The sequence below is a fragment of the Bos taurus genome, chromosome 9 (assembly GCF_002263795.3).
Source record: "Bos taurus isolate L1 Dominette 01449 registration number 42190680 breed Hereford chromosome 9, ARS-UCD2.0, whole genome shotgun sequence".
NCBI classification, from domain to species: domain Eukaryota; kingdom Metazoa; phylum Chordata; class Mammalia; order Artiodactyla; family Bovidae; genus Bos; species Bos taurus.
In genome coordinates this window covers 104,365,822-104,387,007 of record NC_037336.1, presented here as the reverse complement: position 1 = coordinate 104,387,007, position 21,186 = coordinate 104,365,822, and the positions used below count along the sequence as shown (strand labels likewise).

Here is a 21,186-nt window from a genome sequence, read left to right as displayed (position 1 = left end):
GTGATGGGCATGGAAGCCTGGCGTGCTACAGTCCATGGGGTCACAAAGAGTCAGACATGACTGAGCAACTGAACTGAACTGAACTGACGAGTTTTGAGTTGTGTTTTGATTGTCATTTTTTTCTAGAAATTTTTTGATTTCCATTTTTATTTATTCAGTAACCTATTGGTTACTTAGAAATGTGTTCTTTAATCTCCATGTGTTTGTGTTTTTTACAGTTTTTTTTTCTTGTTATTGATATCTAGTCTCATGGTGTTGTGTTCAGAGAAGATACTTGATATGATTTCAAATTTCTTAAATTTACTGAGGCTTGATTTGTGACCTAAGATGTGGTCTATCCTGGAGAATATTCTATGTGCACTTTAGAAGAAGGTGTATTCTTCTGCATTTGGATGAAATGTCCTGAAGATTTCAATGAGATCCATCCCATCTAATGTATCATTTAAGACTTGCATTTTCTTATTAATTTTCAGTTTTTATGATCTGTCCATTGGTGTGAGTGGGATGTTAAAGTCTCCTGCTATTATTGTGTTACTGTCAGCTTCTACTTTTATGTCTGTTATTGTTTTTCTTATGTATTGAGGTGCTTCTATGTTGGGTGCATAGATATTTACAATTGTTATGTCTTCCTCTTGGATTGATCCCTTGATCATTACATAGTGTCTTTCCTTATCTCTTGTAATCATCTTTATTTTGAAGTTTATTTTGTTTGATATGAGAATTGCTACTCCAGCTTTCTTTTGCCTTCCATTTGCATGGAATATGTTTTTCCATCCTCTCACTCTCAGTCTAAATGTGTCTTTAGGTCGAATTTGGGTTTCTTGTAGACAGCATATATATGGGTTTTGTTTTTGTATCCATTCAGCTAGTCTGTGTCTTTTAGTTGGAGCATTTAATCTATTTATATTTAAAGTAATTATTGATATATATGTTCCTATTGCCATTTTCTTAATTGTGTGGGGTTGATTTTATAGACCTTTTTTCTTCTCCTGTGTTTCTTGACTATATAATTCCCTTTATTGTGTGTTGTAAAGCTGGTTTGGTGGTACGGAATTCTCTAAACTTTTGCTTGTCTGAAAAGCTTTTGATTTCTCCATCAATTTTGGTTCTGGATTTTTCCATTTCATTGCTTTAAATATATCCTGCCATTGCCTTCTGGCCTGCAGCATTCTGCTGAAAGATCAGGTGTTAAGCACATGGGGTTTCCTTGTACGTTACTTGTTGCTTTTCTCTTGCTTTTTAAAATATTCTTTCTTTGTGTTTAGCCTCTGTTAGTTTGATTAATATATGTGTAGTGTGTTTGTCCTTGAGTTTATCCTATATGGGACTCTTGTGCCTCTTGGTCTTGATTGACTATTTCCTTTTCCGCGTTGGGGAAATTTTCAACTATAATCTCTTCAAAAATATTATCATGTCCTTTCTTTTTCTCTTCTTCTTCTGGGACCCCTATAATTCGAATATTATTGTGTTTGATGTTATTCCAGAGGTCTCTGAGACTATCCTCAGATCTTTTCATTCTTTTCACTTTATTCTCCTCTTAAGAAGTTATTTCCACCTTTTATCTTCCAGCTCATTGATTCGTTCTTCTGCTTCAGATATTCTGCTATTGATTCCTTCTATAGTGTCTTTTAATTTCAACAATTGTGTTGTTTGTATGCATATGTTTATTCTTTAATTCTTCTAGGCCTTTGTTAATTCAATCTTGCATTTTCTCCATTCTGTTTTCTAGGTTTTTGATCATCTTTACTATCATTATTCTGATTTTTTTTTCAGGTGGTTTGCATATTTCCTCTTCATTTATTTGGAATTCTGTATTTCTAGTTTGTTCCTTCATTTGTGTAGTATTTCTCTGACTTTCCATTATTTTTTTAACTTATTGTTTGAGGTCTCCTTTTCCCAGGCTTCAAGGTTGAATACTTTCTTCCTTTTGTTTTCTGCCTTTCTAAAGTTGGTCCAGTGGTTTGTGTAAGTTTCATATAGGGTGAGATTTGTGATGAGGTTTTCTGTGTGTTTGTTTTTCTTCTGGTGGAAAAGGCTGAGTGAGGTAGTAAATTTGTCTTCTGATGACTGGGTTTGTACTTTTGTTTTGTCAGTTGTTTAGATGAGGAGTCTTGCACAGTGTGCTACTGGTGGTTGGGTGATGCCAGGTCTTTTACTCAAGTGGTTTCCTTAATGTGAGTTCTCACTATTTGATTCTCCCCAGTGTTAGTTCTCTGGTAGTCTAGGGTCTTAGAGTCAGTGCTTCCATTCCAAAGGCTCGGGACTTAATCTCTGGCCAGGAACGAAGATTCCACAAATGGTTTGTTATGGTATTAAGTGAGATAAAACAAATACCCAAAAATGATACACCAAAGATGAACTCCAGACAAATGGCAAATACAAAATTAGGCAAGTAATAATTGAAATAATGGAATATACTCATATACATATATACTAATGAGCAAAGTCAAATCAGTCCCCCCCAAAAAAAGTACCATAGACTGACCTGGTGAACAAAAGAAATAAAAAATTATATTTACCAGTTAAGAACAAAGCTAGCTAAAGCACATACTGGAAAACAAAACTAAAGCAATGTGCCAAGCGTGGAATAAAGCAATGAGAACAAAACTAACAAATATGTTGGGAGTAAAGGAAAGAAAGAAAACAAAGAAAGAATAGATATGCAAAGTTAAAGACAGATGAATAAGATTTATATACATTAAAGTTTAACTGCAAGGGGAAAATAGCAGAAAGGCAAACAAAGGAATAAATGTAGAAAAAATATGATAGGTTTAAAAAAGTTAAAAATTAAAGTTTTAAAAAAGAGGGGGGAAAAAGGGGGTAAGTAGAGGCAAAATAGAAAAAAAAAAAAAAGGAAAACTCCGCAGAACTGCAAATCCCCAATGTAGAGGCAGAGATTTATAACAACAATAGAAACTGTGACTGAATATACACATATGCATATACACCTGTAAACAAAATTGAGACAGCCCAATAAAAATAAAGTGCAATAGATTGACCCAGTGAACAAAGGAAACCAAAAATCATATATACCAAAACAAAACTAACTAAAGCACAAACTAGAAAACAAAAGTAAAGCAAGATTCCAGTTGGGGAATACAGCAATGAAAATAAAAGTAACATATATGTTGAGAGGAAAGGAAAGAAAGAAAAAAAAGAAAGAGTAGATATGCAAAGTTAAAGAAATAGAAAAGAAGATTTTTATACTTTAAAGATTAACTGCAAGGGGAATAGTACAGTAGGAAAAGCAAACAAAGGAATAAATATAGAAGAAATAATAAATTTATAAAGTTAAAAATTAAAATTAAGAAAGAGAAAAGAAAGAAAAAAAGAAAAAGTCCACAGAACTGCAAAAGACCATCGTAGAGGCAGAGGTTTATAATAATAATAATAAAAAAAATGTGAGAAGAGAAAAAGAAAAAAAAGCTCAAAAGCTTAATCGCATTTCATAGTGTCATAATACCAATAAAGTCGATAACTGCAACAGAGGGGGATAAAAAGAAAAAAAAAAAAAGAAGAAGAAAAAATTCAAAAGAATCTAAAGAACAAGTCAACACATAAGAATAATAAATGTTTTTCTTGAGTCACTAATGGCAGAGTTCTTTCCCTCACTGGGAATCACAGTTCACTTTACCTCCCTAGCATGCCCTCCAACACTGTGCTGACCTCTGGACCTGCTTTGCTGCTGCTGCTAAGTGCTTCAGTCGTGTCCAACTCTGTGTGACCCCCTAGATGGCAGCCCACCAGGCTTGCCCATCCCTGGGATTCTCCAGGCAAGAACACTGGAGTGGGTTGCCATTTCCTTCTCCAATGCATGAAAGTGAAAAGTGAAAGTGAAGTTGTTCAGTCGTGTCTGACTCTTAGCGACCCCATGGACTGCAGCCCACCAGGCTCCCCTGTTCATGGGATTTTCCAGGCAAGAGTACTGGAGTGGGGTGCCATTGCCTTCTCTGGACCTGCTCTGGGGCAGCTCAAATACTAATCTGGTCCTACTCCTATGTGTTCTTACCTCTAATGTTCACAGCTATCACAACTAGTGTGTTTTCTTTTGTGGGAGCTCTCAATGACCTTTTATATATTCAGACACAGAGTCTGCCTAGATGATCGTGTGGACTTAATCTGAAGCCTGCACAGCTGGTGGGAAGGTTTTGGTCTTCTTCCTTAGCCACACTGCCCCTGGGTTTCAATTGTTGTTTTATTTCCACCTCTGCACATGGGTTGTCCACTGGGGCTTGCTCCTGAGGCTGCCCTATAAGACTTGGGTTTGCTCCTGTGAAGGCCAGGTGTGGAGGTGGTGCAGCTGCTTGGGGCACAGGGGTTCTGGGATCACCAGGTATTCAGGGGAGTTGGTGTCTAGGGCAGCAGAAAATATAGTGCTCTAGAAGGGTATGGCAACCAGTATTGACCAATATGCTTTAGTATTATTGCCTGGAGAACCTCCCGGACAGAGAAGCCTGGCAGGCCACAGTCTATAGGATTGTAAAAAGTTGGACACAACCAAAGAAAAGCTGCGCACATAGACACTAGGCTTATTTATTTATTTATTTATTTATTTTTGCCTGGGGCACCACTGCCCCAGTGAGAGTTGAGTGTGAAGATAGTTCAGCTGCTTGCAGGAACCCTGGTGGTGCCAAATGTGCAGGCACATGGACTGCCTCCACCACAGGAGTTACGGCCCTATCAGAGTCTTTTTTTCGAGCCTCTTGTAGCTGGTGATCAGAAGCCTCTTTGACCAGTCTTCCTCTGTAGCTCTGCCCATTCCGGCACTTAAAGGGCTCCCTTGCCTGGGGTCCTTCTCTGTTGTTCGGCACATTAGACACAAAGTGGGGCCCCCCTGGCTGGGATCCTACTCTGTGGTTCATTGTGTCTGGTGTTTTATGGGCCAGCTTCTCTATTGTTCAGCTGCGATGCTGACCTATGGGGACAGAGAGAGTTTATCATGATGGTTCCACCCTCTACACGTGACTCAGCAGTATCCCCTTGCTTCCATGGCTGCCTGGCTCTCCTCTACAGCCGTCTCCCACCACAATCTCCTCCCTCACATCCCCTCAATCTGTCTGCAATCAACAGCAGCCCGCTCACCCTGGGATTGCTCCATAATCCCTAAATTCCAGCTCCCAGCTTATGTACCTTCCATGAGACCTGCATCCCTGTTCAGAGTATGTATGGCTGCATCAAGGGCTGTCTGATTCTTACTCCATTTAGGCTGCCACAGTTAAGCTGTTTCTCTCTTAACCTTAAATGTTTCTCCTCTGACTCAGACAATTGCCCCAATATGGTGATGGGACCCCTGTTTCAGTTCCCCCACCCACCAAGGGCAGGTCCAGTCCTACTAACACTCCCGTTTTTCTCCCTAGTTTCTTCATTCTACCGAGTTTTGCATGATTCTATATATTTTGTCCACTGGTCAAGTACTCCTGTCTTCTCTCAGCTGGTGTTTTGCATGCACTTCTGTGTCTGAAGGTGTATTCCTGATGTATCCGTGAAGAGAGATGTACTCCACATCCACCTACTCCTCTGCCGTCTTGTTCTTTCCTGACCTCCTTTAATATTCAAAGAAACAGTACAAAAGGAAGGTGATAATTTTCCTATCCAGCTTATTTAAAATCCATTATTTTGTAAGGAACACTATAGAATGTTGTCAAACATTATTAGACATACCTGTGTATGATAATTAGTTTTACACCTCCTATATTTGAGCACTGCTATGCTCTTTTTTAAAGTATTGCCTTAAATGTTGATACCCTAGCCATTTAAATGTTGAATAGTAACAATTGTCACTGCACAAAGTAATTATAAGAATTAAATGAAAAAAAAATAGAGTGGAATATTTAGTATATTAAATATATTTAATATTAATAAAATTAGTATATTTAATAAAATCAGAGATCAGATCAGATCAGTTGCTTAGTCGTGTCCGACTCTTTGCAGAGTGGAGTATTTAATATATGGATGACAAAGGCCCATATAGTCAAAGCTATGGTTTTTCCTGGAGTCATATATGGATGTGAGAGTTGGACTCTAAAGAAATCTGAGTGCCAAAGAATTGATGCTTTTGAATTGTGGTGTTGGAGAAGACTCTTGAGAGTCCCTTGGACTGCAAGGAGATCCAACCAGTCCATCTTAAAGGAAATCAGTCCTGAGTGTTCATTGGAAGGACTGATGTTGAAGCTGAAACTCTAATACTTTGGCCACCTGATACAAAGAACTGACTCATTAGAAAAGACCCTGATGCTGGGGAAGATTGAAAACATGAGGAGTAGGGGATGACAGAGGATGAGATGGTTGGATTAAATCACTGACTAGATGGACATAAGTTTGAGCAAGCTCTGGGTGTTGGTGATGAACAGGGAAGCCTGGCATGCTGCAGTCCATTGGATCACAAAGAGTCGGACAGGACTAAGCGACTGAACTGAACTGAATGGAACTGTTTTAATATATTGGCTGGTAGACAGTAAGTACTTGAAAATGTTACTTGTTTTTAAAATTATCAAATCATGAAATATTGTATATGTATTTTGTTGTATATATATGTGCATGTGTATATATATATACACACACATCAATACTAGGTCCTTGATGTAAATGACAAGTAACTCAATATTTTTTTAAATATCTATATTGTCTACTCACTTTGAAAACTCTCAAGTAGCTGATCTCACAGAACTACACAAATTAAAAATCATAGACAAAATTTATGTACTTCTTTCTGCTTCATCATGATTTTACTTATACCTTAATGTTTCATATACAATCCACAAAATATCTTGAATTTAGGGTATGATATATCCTACCTTCCCTGGTGGCTCAGATGGTAAAGAATCCACCTGCAATGCTGGAGACCTGGGTTCAGTCCCTGGGTTGGGAAGATCCCCTGGAGAAGGAAATGGCTACCTACTCCAGTATTCTTGCCTAGAGAATCCCCATGGACAGAGGATTCTGGCGTGATACAATCAATGGGGTCATAAAGAGTAAGAGATAACTGAGCTACTAAGAACACACATGCACACACAACACCTTCAATGACAATTTCTCTGATTCAATATGATTTTAAGGATGTTATTTACCCATTCTGGAGTTCAGTTTCTACATCTGGAAAAATGTGAATGATATTCAACATGTTGAGATGTTAATATAGCCAATTAATAATGTTGTATAAAATTTTTAAAGAGAATTTCTTGGCACATAGTCAGAAACTATACAATGTAACTTATTTTATTCCTTTTCTTTATAAAACTGATTCTGAGTCATGATATAATTCTGTCTCACATTGTACTTTTAGAGTTTAGCATGCCTCACTTAACAAGCTGTGCTAAATACCTCTGTTTTAACCAGAACAAGGGCTACACATAGGTAGGAATCTTTAGTGAAAGGCTAAGAGTAATCTATTGGTTTGGAGCAGGTATTTTAGATAATCCTGGGACTAAGCAACCAAAGACATTTCAAACAGATAGATGATCAATAACAGTGATAGCTGATAGCTTCCAAATGGATGTCTGAGATGAGAGGTGGCAATAGAGTTAGAAGAGTTTGGCTCCAGAGATGTAATTAAGCATGGTCAAGGCACAGAGTAGAATTAATGGAAAACAATGGAGTCTGGAGAAAAGGATCAGGACTCTATCTCCTTAAAGTCCTGAAACAAAGAGAGAAGTCCAGTTCAGGGAAGAATTCCAGTTGGCAATGAAGGCAAGCCACCTCATCTAGGAAAGCAAGGTAGGAATGTGGGATCCAAAAATTATTACTGAATGAGTAGAAAACATGACTTCTGCCGTATTTTCTCTTTTTGATAAAAACTCTTTAGGGAACAAGGGCTTGTTCCATTCCAGCTTCATCCCAAGAGCCAGAAGATGTATCTGCCCTTCTGACTCTTGAGATACTTTATAGATTAGAAATAACTGACAGGGGCTTCCCTGGTGATCCAGTGGCAAAGAATCCACCTGCCAATGCAGGATTCATGGGTTTGATCCCTGATCCAGGAAGAAACCACACACCATGGAGCAACTAAGCCCACAATAAGAGAAATCACCATGAGAGGCCCACACATCCCAACTGGGGAGTAAGTCCCACTCACTGCAACTAGAGAAAACCCCATGGAGCAACAAAGACCAGCACAGCCAAAAAATAAATAAGTAAAAGGAATAGCTGACAAATATGTTACTGAGGTTCTGTTTCCTAAAACAAACAAACAAACAAACAAAACTCATCTGGGACTCAGAATTCCTTCTATTCAACAAACAAACTGTTGATTCTATATAGTCAACCCCCACCTAACTCTTGTTTTCTCCTTAACTTTCCTGAACCTACTTTACTTTCAGTGTTGGAAAATGCTTTGCTAAAACTTATCCTGGCATGATGGAGGGATATTTTTGTTAAGTCTAATTTAAAACACAAAGAAATGAGAGCCTGACTTGCTTAGTATAAAATTTCACACAGGAAATATTTTAACGGGGTCTTTAGTGAGCTTCCCTGATGGCTCAGACGGTAAAGAATCTGCTTCCAGTGTAGGAGACAGTTTTGATCCCTGGGTAGGGAAGATCCCCTGGAGTAGAGAATGGCTACCCATTCCAGTATTCTTGTCTGGAGTTTTCCATGGACAGAGGAGCCTGGTGGGGTGCAGTCCATGGGGTCACAAAGAGTCAGACATGATTGAGCAACTAACAGTGATAAGAATTAATTTGTTCTACTAAAGATGCTGGAAGGAGCATTTCTGTTAGAAAGAATAAAAGGCACAGGGTTTAAGAGAAATGAGTGGGAGAAATGTTCTTCCCTTTAAAAACATGCATCACCTCATCACCCTGATATGAGCTTTTAAACACAATGTTGTGACTGGTTAAAGTGTGCGAGAATCCCTGACTGAACTCTGATCCTGAAAATAAATAAAGGGAGGGCTGACTGGCCTCTACCTCTTCTCTTCCCAGCATCCATTTATCTTCCCATCACATCTTTCTCTTCACATTACCCGCTTCTCTTTCAATCACCAATCACTCTCTTCTCTTCCAATAACTCCTTTCTCTTCCCATCATCATCTTCTCTTCTTATCTCACCCTTCACTTTCCTTCAAATCTCTGCCTGGACTAGAATAGCATGTATTTTATGCTGAGCTCATTAGACAAAGGAAAAAAGAAAGTTAGAGGGGCAGGACTAAAGTCACAGCTTTCTTGTAAGCAAAGTATCCAAAACCGTGGAACAATAGCAGCTTAGATTTTGCATGGATTGCTGTTGTGCTTGGGATTATAAAGACATACTAAAATTTCTAATACTGAAAAACAACAGAACTAGTCACCCCTTCACAGACTCCCCCTGGCTACCTTCTTCACATTCTCTTTCATCTACAACTTCAAATCACAGTCAAGGCTTGTTTTCATGTTAAACACCAATAGACAGGCTTTGTGGGTGATACAACACATTGATACCTATGATTCAGTCATTAGGAGACAAAGGTCCTGAGGTCTCACCCAGAAGTCATTTTCCTTTACACAATTTCTTTTTATTTCAGAAGTCACAGAGTACCACTAGAAGGCATATGGTTGAAACCTTCCCATTTTTCTACAATCCCTGGACCATCAAATGAGGACTTATCTGATGCAGGCTTTTGAGAGGTTAATCATATAATCATGTCAGCCAAGATGAGGAAGTGCTAGGGTAAGGGAGAAGGGAACAGGAGAGGATTAGGAGTAGAGGAAGATATAGAGGGAGGGACAGAAGGCCTAGGCATTTTTATTGCCAACTGGGAATAGTAGAATATTCTATTATCCCTCCTGAGTAGGATAATTTATTAGTGACCTGGAGCAATTCACTTCATATCGTCTAATCTTAGCTTCTTCATCTGTAAAAGAGAGCAGAGATAATATCTGTGCAAAGTCCTCTCATAAACAATATGGTATGACCTCTATCACTTTTCATGAATGAGGACCACCTGCTCTAGCACCTTCCTCAGAGAATATTTCACTTCCTTATTTCTCAAGCTGTATATCAAGGGGTTAAGCATGGGGGTGACAAGGTTATTCAGGACCTGAACAGTTGCATTAAGCCAGGGGTTAGGGGTGGGCTGCAGGTAGATGAGAACCACTGGCATAAAGGAGAGGAGGATGGCAGTGAGGTGGGCACTGCAGGTGGAGAAGGCACGCTGTTGGCCTTCAGTTGATCGAATTTGAAGAATGGAGTAAACGATGCAGCTGTAGGAGGTAAGGATGAGAAGGAAGCAGCTGAGGGGCATGAGACCCACACTGATGAATCCCACCATCTCTAGGGCCGAGGTGTCTGCACAAGCCAGCTTTAGCATCACTGGGATATCACAAAAGTAATAGTCAACCCCACTGGGGCCACAGTAGGGCAATTGGAAGGTGAGTGTAGTTAGAAAGATGGCCTGAATGCACCCAAAAAATGAGGTGCCCATGGCCAGGATGGCACACAGTCTGTGACTCATGATTATTGTGTAGCGCAGAGGGTAACATACGGCAACAAAGCGATCATAGGCCATTACTGTGTACAGGAAACACTCGGTACAACCCAGGAAGTGGTAGAAGAAGAGCTGGGACACGCAACCTGAATAGGAGATGGCTCGGCTGTTCCCTGCTAGGTAGAAGAGCATCTTGGGGGAACTCACAGAGGGAAAAAATATGTCACACACAGACAGTTTACACAGGAAAAAGTACATGGGAGTGTGCAGCCGAGTGGAGGAGACAATTGCCAGTAGGATGAGCAGGTTCCCCATAAGGGTGAGGATGTAGAAGGACAGAAACAGGACAAAGAGCATGGTCTCCAGGTCCTCTGTGTGCGGTATACCCAGCAGAATAAACTCAGTCACCTCTGAGGTGTTCCTCATCTGTGTTAGAATGTTGGACTTCAAAATAGAATACAGGTCTCCAAGTGTCAGCACTGATGTCAAACCAAGAAGCTATTTAATAAAGGATAAGCAATTATTTAATTATCTCATTATGTGTCCTTCTAGCAAGTGTAATTTACAAAACAACATTAATAAACTAAATACTTTTAAAGGAACATTATAAATATATAAAGTGACTTTATTGAAATTATTCCATTTAAATGAAATTATTCCATATGAAAATGGTTAAATTAAAATAATAGCTTTTGACTATTTGCAAGTGTTATGCTAATTTCTTTTATTTTTAAATTTAAGTCTCAGAAACAACCTTATTAAGTGAAAGAAGACATACGAGCACAGGAGTTTTTAGTAACCTGATCATGTAGCTAGAAAATAACTGATGTGAGATTAAAACTCCTGTCTGTTCGCAGAGTCAAACTTCTAACCTTTTTACCGTGAAAGCTCCTAGGAATTTTTACTTAGAGAAGCTGAGACCTGCTTTTCATCTTCAAATAATTGAAGAGCTGCTATGTAGATGTGGCTGTGTGCTCATCCATAGCAAATGATGTGTACAAAAGTGGAACTAGTAAAAGTTAGATTTTATTTCAGTCTAGGAAAAAATTAACGGCTAAGTTGCCTTATTAAGTGTTGTGTTCTCATCATGACAAGGGTTTGATTATTTGTATGATGATATTCTTTCAGATATGAAGAACTTGCATTCCCAATTTAAATGCAATTATTTCCTACTTGCACCTTTAATATCCTCTGAAATTCTTTGCCTTTATTACTTTGTTCATTTTCTCAAATATATCTGAAGAGGCACAAATTTAACAAGTGATTCTCCTAGTAAGCAGATGGCTTTGATTTAAATATGATAAATCTATCTGCCTCTATAACAATAAGCATTATGAATATAGTTATAAAAGTTACAATAACAGCTTGATACCATTCTTAATGTATCTTAATAAAAGATAGACACGTGCCATGGAGAAGGCCAGAATGCCACTGAGCAAGAGTCCTTTAAAATGACAGAAACTCTTTGGGACGCTTTTGTGTTTGGTGCGTAGTTTTTTATTTTTCTTTAAAGCAAGTAGGAACCTGCTATAAAGCACAGGGAGTTCAGGTTGGTGCTCTGTGATGACTTACAGGTGTGGGATGGGAAGATAGGAGGGAGGCTCAAGAGGGGAGGAATATGTGTATGAATCTGATTCATGCCATTATAGAGCAGAAAATAACACAACATGCTTGTAAAATAATTGTAATTCAATTTTTAATATAAAAATGAATTAATTAAAAGAGACAAAACCTGAGTTATGTTAATAGAAATATGTCCAGGCACTACTGAATACTTCATGTACATTAACACCTTTAGTTCTTACTACAATTCTCTGAGGTGGGTAGGGTTAATTCCTGTTTACATTAGGAAACTGAGGCACAAAGAGTTTTAAAAAATTGACCAAGTTCCTACATCTGTTAGGTGGTAGAGTTGGCTCTCCCACAAAGAACAATAGGAACATCTGCTGAGTTACTAATTCTGCCTTTCTAACATTCATGCAAAATAATAACCTTAAAATAAAGATATGTTTATATTTCTTATTTGTTATCATGTAATTTTATGATCTCTTAATTCTCACAAAATCCTTGTGAAGTAGTGGTAATGAACCCCAATTTCTAAAAAAGAACACTGACATTCAGAGAGCTGGAAACTTTGCTAAAACTAAAAAGTGAAGAGCAAGTCATACTCAAATCTTCTGATTCCAAGTTTAGTGTCCCCCACCCCCCCAAAAAAAAGACAATACAGAAGCAAATTGCCCCTTTATGACTGAAAATCCACTCACAGATTCATTCTTATGATTTAGAGAAGTCTTCCAGGCTCCCCCTCAACCATTAATTGTCTTTATTTACTATTCACTGAAACATTTATGGTACTAGATTGTAGCTCCAGAGAGGGAGGTGAGTCTCAATATCATATTATATTTCAATAGGTCCCATAGCTACAGAGAAATTTCATTTCCTGAGGACGATTCCCAAGGGAATATCTCAGATTATGGTGCAACATCAATGAAAATTTTCATCATTAAGAAATACCAGCCTATTTCTTTATTTCACTTCTATTTATAAGTTCCAATATTCTTTAAGTTTTGCAGATATTTTCCCCACCCAACTGGCCTGAAATGGTCTCACTCAGAAATAAATCCTACCTCTATACCTGGGAATTGAAGTTTCACTTTTGCAAGTCTGTGCATTTATATTAACACAAAAGCATTTATATAAAATAAGTATTCACATTTTACTTTATAAGTGCATATGTGGGTGGTAGAAATTGGTCAAGAAAATCAAAGAGGACAAAGTCAAGCATGGTTCTTTGAACCCTGATACTTCAAAGACTGATGAATTAAATGTGTATCAGAAGGGAAGGATACTTTTTTCATATGATTCATACATGTGAAAGGTTATACATATGAAAAAAACAAATCCAAGTTTGGAAAGGAAAATCTAGGGTTCACTCTAGGTATTGTGGATGATGCTATAGATTTGTATGTTATCCTCTCCAGGATAAGAGCTGAAACTCTGAATGAGCATGTTGCAGAATTAATACCAACTAATGCCATAGTTCTTCATCCCTTGGTTTATAGAAATCAAGCATTCCTGAAAAGCAAAAAGAAGATAAGCTGATCTGGCTAAGTCTTCATAAGAAAAGGTATATGGCAAAACCAATACAATATTGTAAACTAATTAGCCTCCAATTAAAATAAATAAATTTAAACAAACAAACAAAAGAGATAGTATATCCTTATGATCCTAACCAACATCACAAGAACAGTTGAGTGTAGTGTCTCTTGCACAAATCAGAAAAGGAAACTTTCACAAACATTTAAGTACAAAACTTTATTAATTATTATAATACCTATATTCCCTAAATGTCTCTCATTTTGTCATTGTAAAAAATCATTTACAGTAATAAATGTCTAATTTCATCAACAAAAGAGGCTGCAGGGGCAAACACTGGTATTTGCCATTGTAACCCATCTTCTTTCCACATTTCATAAACTATAACATCTCAAATGTTATACAACATTTCCAACAATTCCTGAGACACCATTGGCCCATAACAACTAGTCTTAGTGTGCTGATGTTAGAGTGTAGCGTCTATTACAAATCATATTATTTTCATATACCAACTAGGCAGCAATCAAGTTATTTTCATGAGCCTATAGATCTGTCTTCTAGATCTACACAGAGTACATTCTGTCTTCTAGATCTATACAGAGTACATTTTGTATGGATCTTCATTATATTCTCCTATGCGTTTTGAAGATCACAGAAGTTATGCTATGTAATAAAGTGTTTAAGGATTTGTATGACTGACCTAACAAACCCTTCTTAGAATATGAGAAAGCTGAAGGAAGAAGACTTCTGCTCATAAATGCATTTCAGTCCAAATGTATCAGAATATTAACTTTCTCTGTTTCTGATTAAATTTCTGAAGCCACTTTCCAGTGGTTTTGGGTACCTTGAATTATCAGGTAACAAAGAAAGTACAGAAGTGAGTGTGTCTGGTTCTCACATTCTAACAGACTTGACTGAATCCATGATGATTTATGAATCATGAGTATAAACATTGAAATACCCTAAATCCAGCAACAGGAAATAAATTTTCACAAATAATTTATACTAATTAACTTCCTTCAGGTATTAAAATGACCTTCAAAATCCACTTGTAATTCAATTCTCTCTCATCAGCATAAATGCTTGTGAGAAAGAAATTGAAACTATTATTAAGTCAAATAGAATGATAGATTTGATGCTTCTCTTTTGGGAGCCATGGAAGACGTGGGTTGGATCCTAGATTTGGAATATTCCCTGGAGTAAGAAATGGCACTCCACTCCAGTATTATTGCCTGAAAAATTCCATGGGCACAGGAACTTGGTAGGCTACAGTCTATGGGGCCTCAAAGAGTTGGACATGCCTGAACAACTGAGCACACACACACACACATCCAGTGACAGCATCTTCAATTTGTAACCCTGAGTTGCCTGGATTAGCAACCCATTGACTTGGTAATGGTAAGCCTGACATGACCAGTATACAGAGTAAGTATTCACATATTATTTCTTTTATAAGCACATGGGAGGGTGGTAGAAATTGGTCAAGAAAATCAAAGAGGAGAAAGTTAAGCATGGTTCTTTGATACCTCAAAGATGTTGAATTGAATGTGACTCAGAAGGGAAGAATACTTTTTCATATGATTCATAAATATGAAAAGTTATACATATGTAAGAAATATCCTAGTTTGGAAAGGAAGATCTAGGGTTCGCTCTAGGTATTGTGGCTGATGTGGCTTCTAGTATAGTGCCAGAAGTATGCAATAGATTCACACTTGTTTTCTAGAGTCCAGTCACACAACTAAAACAAGGTAAACTCTAGGATTCTTTAGTATCACCTAACACTAACAACGGAGAAGGCAATGGCACCCCACTCCATTACTCTTGCCTGGAAAATCCCATGGACGGAGGAGCCTGGTAGGCTACATTCCATGGGGTCGCTAAGAGTCGGACACGACTGAGCGACTTCACTTTCACTTTTCACTTTTCACTTTCATGCATTGGAGAAGGAAATGGCAACCCACTACAGTGTTCTTACCTGGAGAATCCCAGGGACAGGGGAGCCTGGTAGGCTACCGTCTATGGGGTCACACAGAGTCGGACATGACTGAAGTGACTTAGGGTAGCTTAACACTAACATAAAAGGATATTGTAAAAAGACTTAAAGAGAATACATCAGATCAGATCAGTCGCTCAGTTGTGTCCAACTCTTTGCGACCCCATGAATCGCAGCACTCCAGGCCTCCCTGTCCATCACCAACTCCCGGAGTTCACTCAGATTCACCTCCATCGAGTCAGTGATGCCATCCAGCCATCTCATCCTCTGTCGTCCCCTTCTCCTCTTGCCCCCAATCCCTCCCAGCATCAGAGTCTTTTCCAATGAGTCAACTCTTCGCATGAGGTGGCCAAAGTATGGGAGTTTCAGCTTCAGCATCATTCCTTCCAAAGAAATCCCAGGGCTGATCTCCTTCAGAATGGGCTGGTTGGATCTCCTTGCAGTCCAAGGGACTCTCAAGAGTCTTCTCCAACACCACAGTTCAAAAGCATCAATTCTTCGGCGCTCAGCCTTCTTCACAGTCCAACTCTCACATCCATACATAACCACAGGAAAAACCATAGCCTTGACTAGACGAACCTTTGTTGGCAAAGTAATGTCTCTGCTTTTGAATATGCTATCTAGGTTGGTCATAACTTTCCTTCCAAGGAGTAAGTGTCTTTTAATTTCATGGCTGCAGTCACCATTTGCAGTGATTTTGGAGCCCAGAAAAATAAAGTCTGACACTGTTTCCACTGTTTCCCCATCTATTTGCCATGAAGTGGTGGGACCGGATGCCATGATCTTCGTTTTCTGAATGTTGAGCTTTAAGCCAACCATTTCACTCTCCACTTTCACTTTCATCAAGAGGCTTTTTAGTTCCTCTTCACTTTCTGCCATAAGGGTGGTGTCATCTGCATATCTGAGGTTATTGATATTTCTCCCAGCAATCTTGATTCCAGCTTGTGTTTCTTCCAGTCCAGCGTTTCTCATGAAGAGAATACATGATGCACTAAAAAAGATAATGCATTATAGCAGGTCAGATGGCTTTCATGTATTATAAAAAAAAGTGCAATATAAGAATGCACAGAAACACACACACACAGACAGAGAGACACATGCAAACTGAGAGACACCAACACACAAACATAGAGACAGAGAGACACACACACTGAGAGAGAATCATAAACACTGAAAGATAGAAACACACACACACTGATAGACACAAACATACAGAGACACATACACACACTGAAAGACATAGACACACACACCGAGAGACACATACTGTGAAGAGACACACACGCATGCTCAGTGAGAGAGAGGCACAGAACGAGAGAAAGCACACACACACTGACACATATACATACACAGACACACACTGAGAGAGAGACATACACACTGACACAGACACACACACACACTGAGAGACATACACACTGAGAGAGACAGACATACACACGGAGAGAGAGGCCACACTCACACAGACACACAGACACTGGGAGAGAGACACACATACATAAAACCTGAGAGACACACACACACATAGACACACACAATGAGATAGAGAAACACCCAATGAGACAGAGACACACGAACACACTGAGAGAGCCACATGCACACAAACTGAGAGAAAGAGAGACCCACACATACAGTGTGAGACACACACATACTGAAATAGACACACCCAGTGAGACACACACACACACACACACACACACACACACAGAAACACACAGGAAAAAAAAAAAGCAAAATATGAAACTTTGAAATTACTGTTTATCTATCTATCTATGAAAATATGTGTATGCACTTACCTAAAACCATTTTTTATTCACTTAACATTCTCTTTGAAAAGCAAAATATTTTAATTTTGATGAAATCCACACTATCAATTCTTATGAATTATGCTTTCAGGGTTATATCTAGAAATTTTTTCCAAGTCCAGTGTTGGTTCTCAAAGCAACTTAATGACTTAAGAAGTCAGATATTCACAAGTTGGGAATATAAAGTTTGGGAAAAATACTTTTCCAGATTAGATGTGCAAAAGGTAGAGATTACAGTCATTATACTGCTATTGGTTTTGTTGTTTTTTATCAAACAGAAGAAAGAACATTAGTGATAACTGCTAGAAGATATTTAATCAACTGAGGGTTTTTATCAATTGTAGAGAAGAACAGAGGGAGAGATGGTGTTGATGACTTTAGTGGGTCCATGGATCCAGATCATCCTTAGTATTTCTTTTAATCTGTGTCTCAGTGATGTTTATGAGAGAAAAAACTCAGAGACAAATGGCATCACAGGCCATATGAATATGAAATACTGTCAATATAATGCCACTAAATGTATGGGTATATGTTGATAAATATATATTGACATGTGGGCTAAAATTAAATATCAACTTACACAATAAAATAGCTAGTCATGTAGACTAAACAATCATTCTCATATTATTTCTGATCAAAAGAATATTCCTTTCTCTAGCATTTTCTTTAGGGCAACATTGACATCTCTGTTCTGTCGGCTATAAATCAGGGGATTCAGTATGGACACAACAATAGTGTAAAACAGAGAGGACACTTTTCCTTCGTCCATGAAACTGACCAATGATGGCTGCAGATACATGAATGCTGCAGATTCATAGAAAACAGCAACAGCTAAGATGTGGGAGCTGCATGTGCTGAAGGTTTTGAACCATGGAAGACTCCGGGATGCTTGGCCTCCGAAGGAGAAGAATTCAATCCGGGGCCAGAGACAAGGCTTGATCACTCAGAGCTTTTGTGTAATAAAGTTTCATTAACGTATAAAAGAGATCGAGATATACCTGTGGCAGATTCATTTCGATATTTGGCAAAACTAATACAATATTGTAAACTTTAAAAATAAAATAAAAGTTAAAAAAAAAAAACAAAAAACAAAAAAAAAGAGATCGAGAAAGCTTCTGACATAGACATCAGAAGAGGGCAGAAAGAGTGCCCCCTTGCTAGTGTTAGCAATGGAGTTATATACGTTTTAATTAGTTATTACAATGAATCAAAAGAATGTTTAGACGTTGTAAAAATCTTACTAGACATGCTCCCACAATTTACATTTTTAAGATAACAGGATGAGCCAGAAGGTGTTCAGGAAGGAGAAACTGTCCTCAAGCAGAATATGTTGTTGTTATGTAATCCTTAGTACAGAGTTTAAACTGAGTTGTTTGTTGTGTAATCATCAGTTCAAGGCTTAAAGATAAAAATGTTTTATGTGCCTAAGACTAAGGAATGAAGAGGGAAAAAAAAAAAAGTCCTTTCCTCTTCCTTGAGAATTCCAGATCCCTATCTCCTTGGGGACCCCTGGCCTTCTTATCATCCTGCCTAGGAACTGACTCAAAATTCTTCAAGCCAGGCTTCAGCAATACGTGAACTGTGATGTTCAAGCTGGTTTTAGAAAAGGCAGAGGAATCAGAGATCAAATTGCCAACATCTGCTGGATCATGGAAAAAGCAAGAGAGTTCCAGAAAAACATCTATTTCTGCTTTATTGACTATACCAAAGCCTTTGACTGTGTGGATCACAATAAAGTGTGGAAAATTCTCAAAGAGATGGGAATATCAGACCACATGACCTGCCTCTTGAGAAATCCATATGCAGGCCAGGAAGCAACAGTTAGAACTGGACATGGAACAACAGACTGGTTCCAAATAGGAAAAAGAGTTCGTCAAGGCTGTATATTGTCACCCAGCTTATTTAATTTATATGCAGAGTACATCATGAGAAACGCTGGGCTGAAAGAAGCACAAGCTGGAATCAAGATTGCTGGGATAAATATCAATAACCTCAGATATGCAGATGACACCACCCTTATGGCAGAAAGTGAAGAGGAACTAAAAAGCCTCTTGATGAAAGTGAAAGTGGAGAGTGAAATGGTTGGCTTAAAGCTCAACATTCAGAAAATGAAGATCATGGCATCCGGTCCCATCACTTCAAGGGAAATAGATGGGGAAATAGGGGAAATAGTGTCAGACTTTATTTTCTTTGGGCTCCAAAATCACTGCAGATGGTGATTGCAGCCATGAAATTAAAAGATGCTTACTCTTTGGAAGGGAAGTTATGACCAACCTAGATAGCATATGCAAAAGCAGAGACATTACTTTGCCAACAAAGGTCCGTCTACTCAAGGCTATGGTTTTTCCAGTGGTCATGTATGGATGTGAGAGTTGGACTGTGAAGAAGGCTGAGCGCTGAAGAATTGATGCCTTTAAACTGTGGTGTTGGAGAAGACTCTTGAGAGTCCCTTGGACTGCAAGGAGATCCAACCAGCCCATTCTGAAGGAGATCAGCCCTGGGATTTCTTTGGAAGGAATGATGCTGAAGCTGAAACTCCCGTACTTTGGCCACCTCATGCGAAGTGTTGACTCATTGGAAAAGAGTCTGATGCTGGGAGGGATTGGGAGCAGGAGAAGAAGGAGACAACAGAGGATGAGATGGCTGGATGGCATTACTGACTCAATGGACATGAGTCTGAATTAACTCCAGGAGTTGGTGATGGACAGGGAGGCCTGGCATGCTGCGATTCATGGGGTCACAAAGAGTCGGACACGACTGAGCGACTGAACTGAACTGAGGAATTGAACCTTTCAATTGAAAGTTAAAGGAGAAGCAGGCAGTACAAGATGAGATGGTTGGAGAGTATCACTGACTCAGTTGACATGAATTTGAGCAAACTCAGGGAGACAGTGGAGGAAAAAGGAGCCTGGTGTGCTGTAGTCAATGAGTTTGCAAAGAATTGAACACGACTTAGTGACTGAAGAACAATAAGAACATGTGTGCCATGAGATTTGGAAGCACTGTACTGGACTTATATCTGGAGTTCTGTATTTAGTTATAGATATCTTTTTGAAGGAGAGGTAAGTGAGAAGACATACAAACATCTATAAAAAGCTTGGAAAATATTTGAAGGTAATGGGATAACTTGCAGACGTCATCATATATGCTAAGAAAAGCAAAAAGAAAAGATTTTTTTTTTTTTTTGGTGCAGGGTGTTTGAAAAAATTAAAACATTCTCTTTAATCAAAGTAAGAAAAATATTTTAACATTTGAATGCCTAGAACTGGAATGAACTATTAATTCCCATCACAAAATGCACTAAACCCTAAACCAGATAATGATTCACATTCAGGGACACTGGAGAAAAGATTTCCTTTAAAGATTTTAGAACAAAATAAAAAATGCCACACTCTTTTGCCCCTCTCCATCCTTAGTTTTTGTAATCAAATTCCTCTGGTACACAACTTTTGATTATTTCAATTTGGGGACCATGTCATGTTTTCTCAGTTGTCTGTCTTTTTGTTTTTTCACATGAAATAATCTTACCAACTCTCTTTATTTATGTTCGTTTGTAAATATGTTCTATTTTCTTTTCAAATCTTCTTTAAGATAGAAGTAATCATGAAACCATTCTCCAACACCTTGCAATTTATTTAACCTTCCTACTTCAAGTTCAGAAAACTTTCATTTCTAAACAGCACATTTTTAAACTTCAGTTCAGTTCAGTCCAGTTCAGTTTCTCAGTAGTTTCCGACTCTTTGCGACCCCATGAACTGCAGCACACCAGGCCTCCCTGTCCATCACCAACTCCCGGAGTTCACCCAAACTCATATCCATTGAGTCGGTGATGCCATCCAGCCATCTCATCCTCTGTTGTCCCCTTCTCCTCCTGCCCCCAATCCCTCCCAGCA

General features: G+C 38.5%; 1 protein-coding gene across 1 annotated transcript; it reads right to left on the bottom strand.

The window, feature by feature from the left end:
- Positions 1-9,892: 9,892 nt before the first annotated feature.
- Positions 9,893-10,825, bottom strand: OR10D1M (olfactory receptor family 10 subfamily D member 1M). Its single transcript, NM_001390695.1, has one exon. The coding sequence runs from the start codon at positions 10,823-10,825 to the stop codon at positions 9,893-9,895; it is 933 nt and encodes a 310-aa protein (NP_001377624.1).
- Positions 10,826-21,186: the final 10,361 nt, after the last annotated feature.

Excerpts from the sequence above, each read along its gene's own strand:
- OR10D1M (NM_001390695.1), bottom strand. The coding sequence starts at position 10,825 with ATGAGGAACACCTCAGAGGTGACTGAGTTTATTCTGCTGGGTATACCG.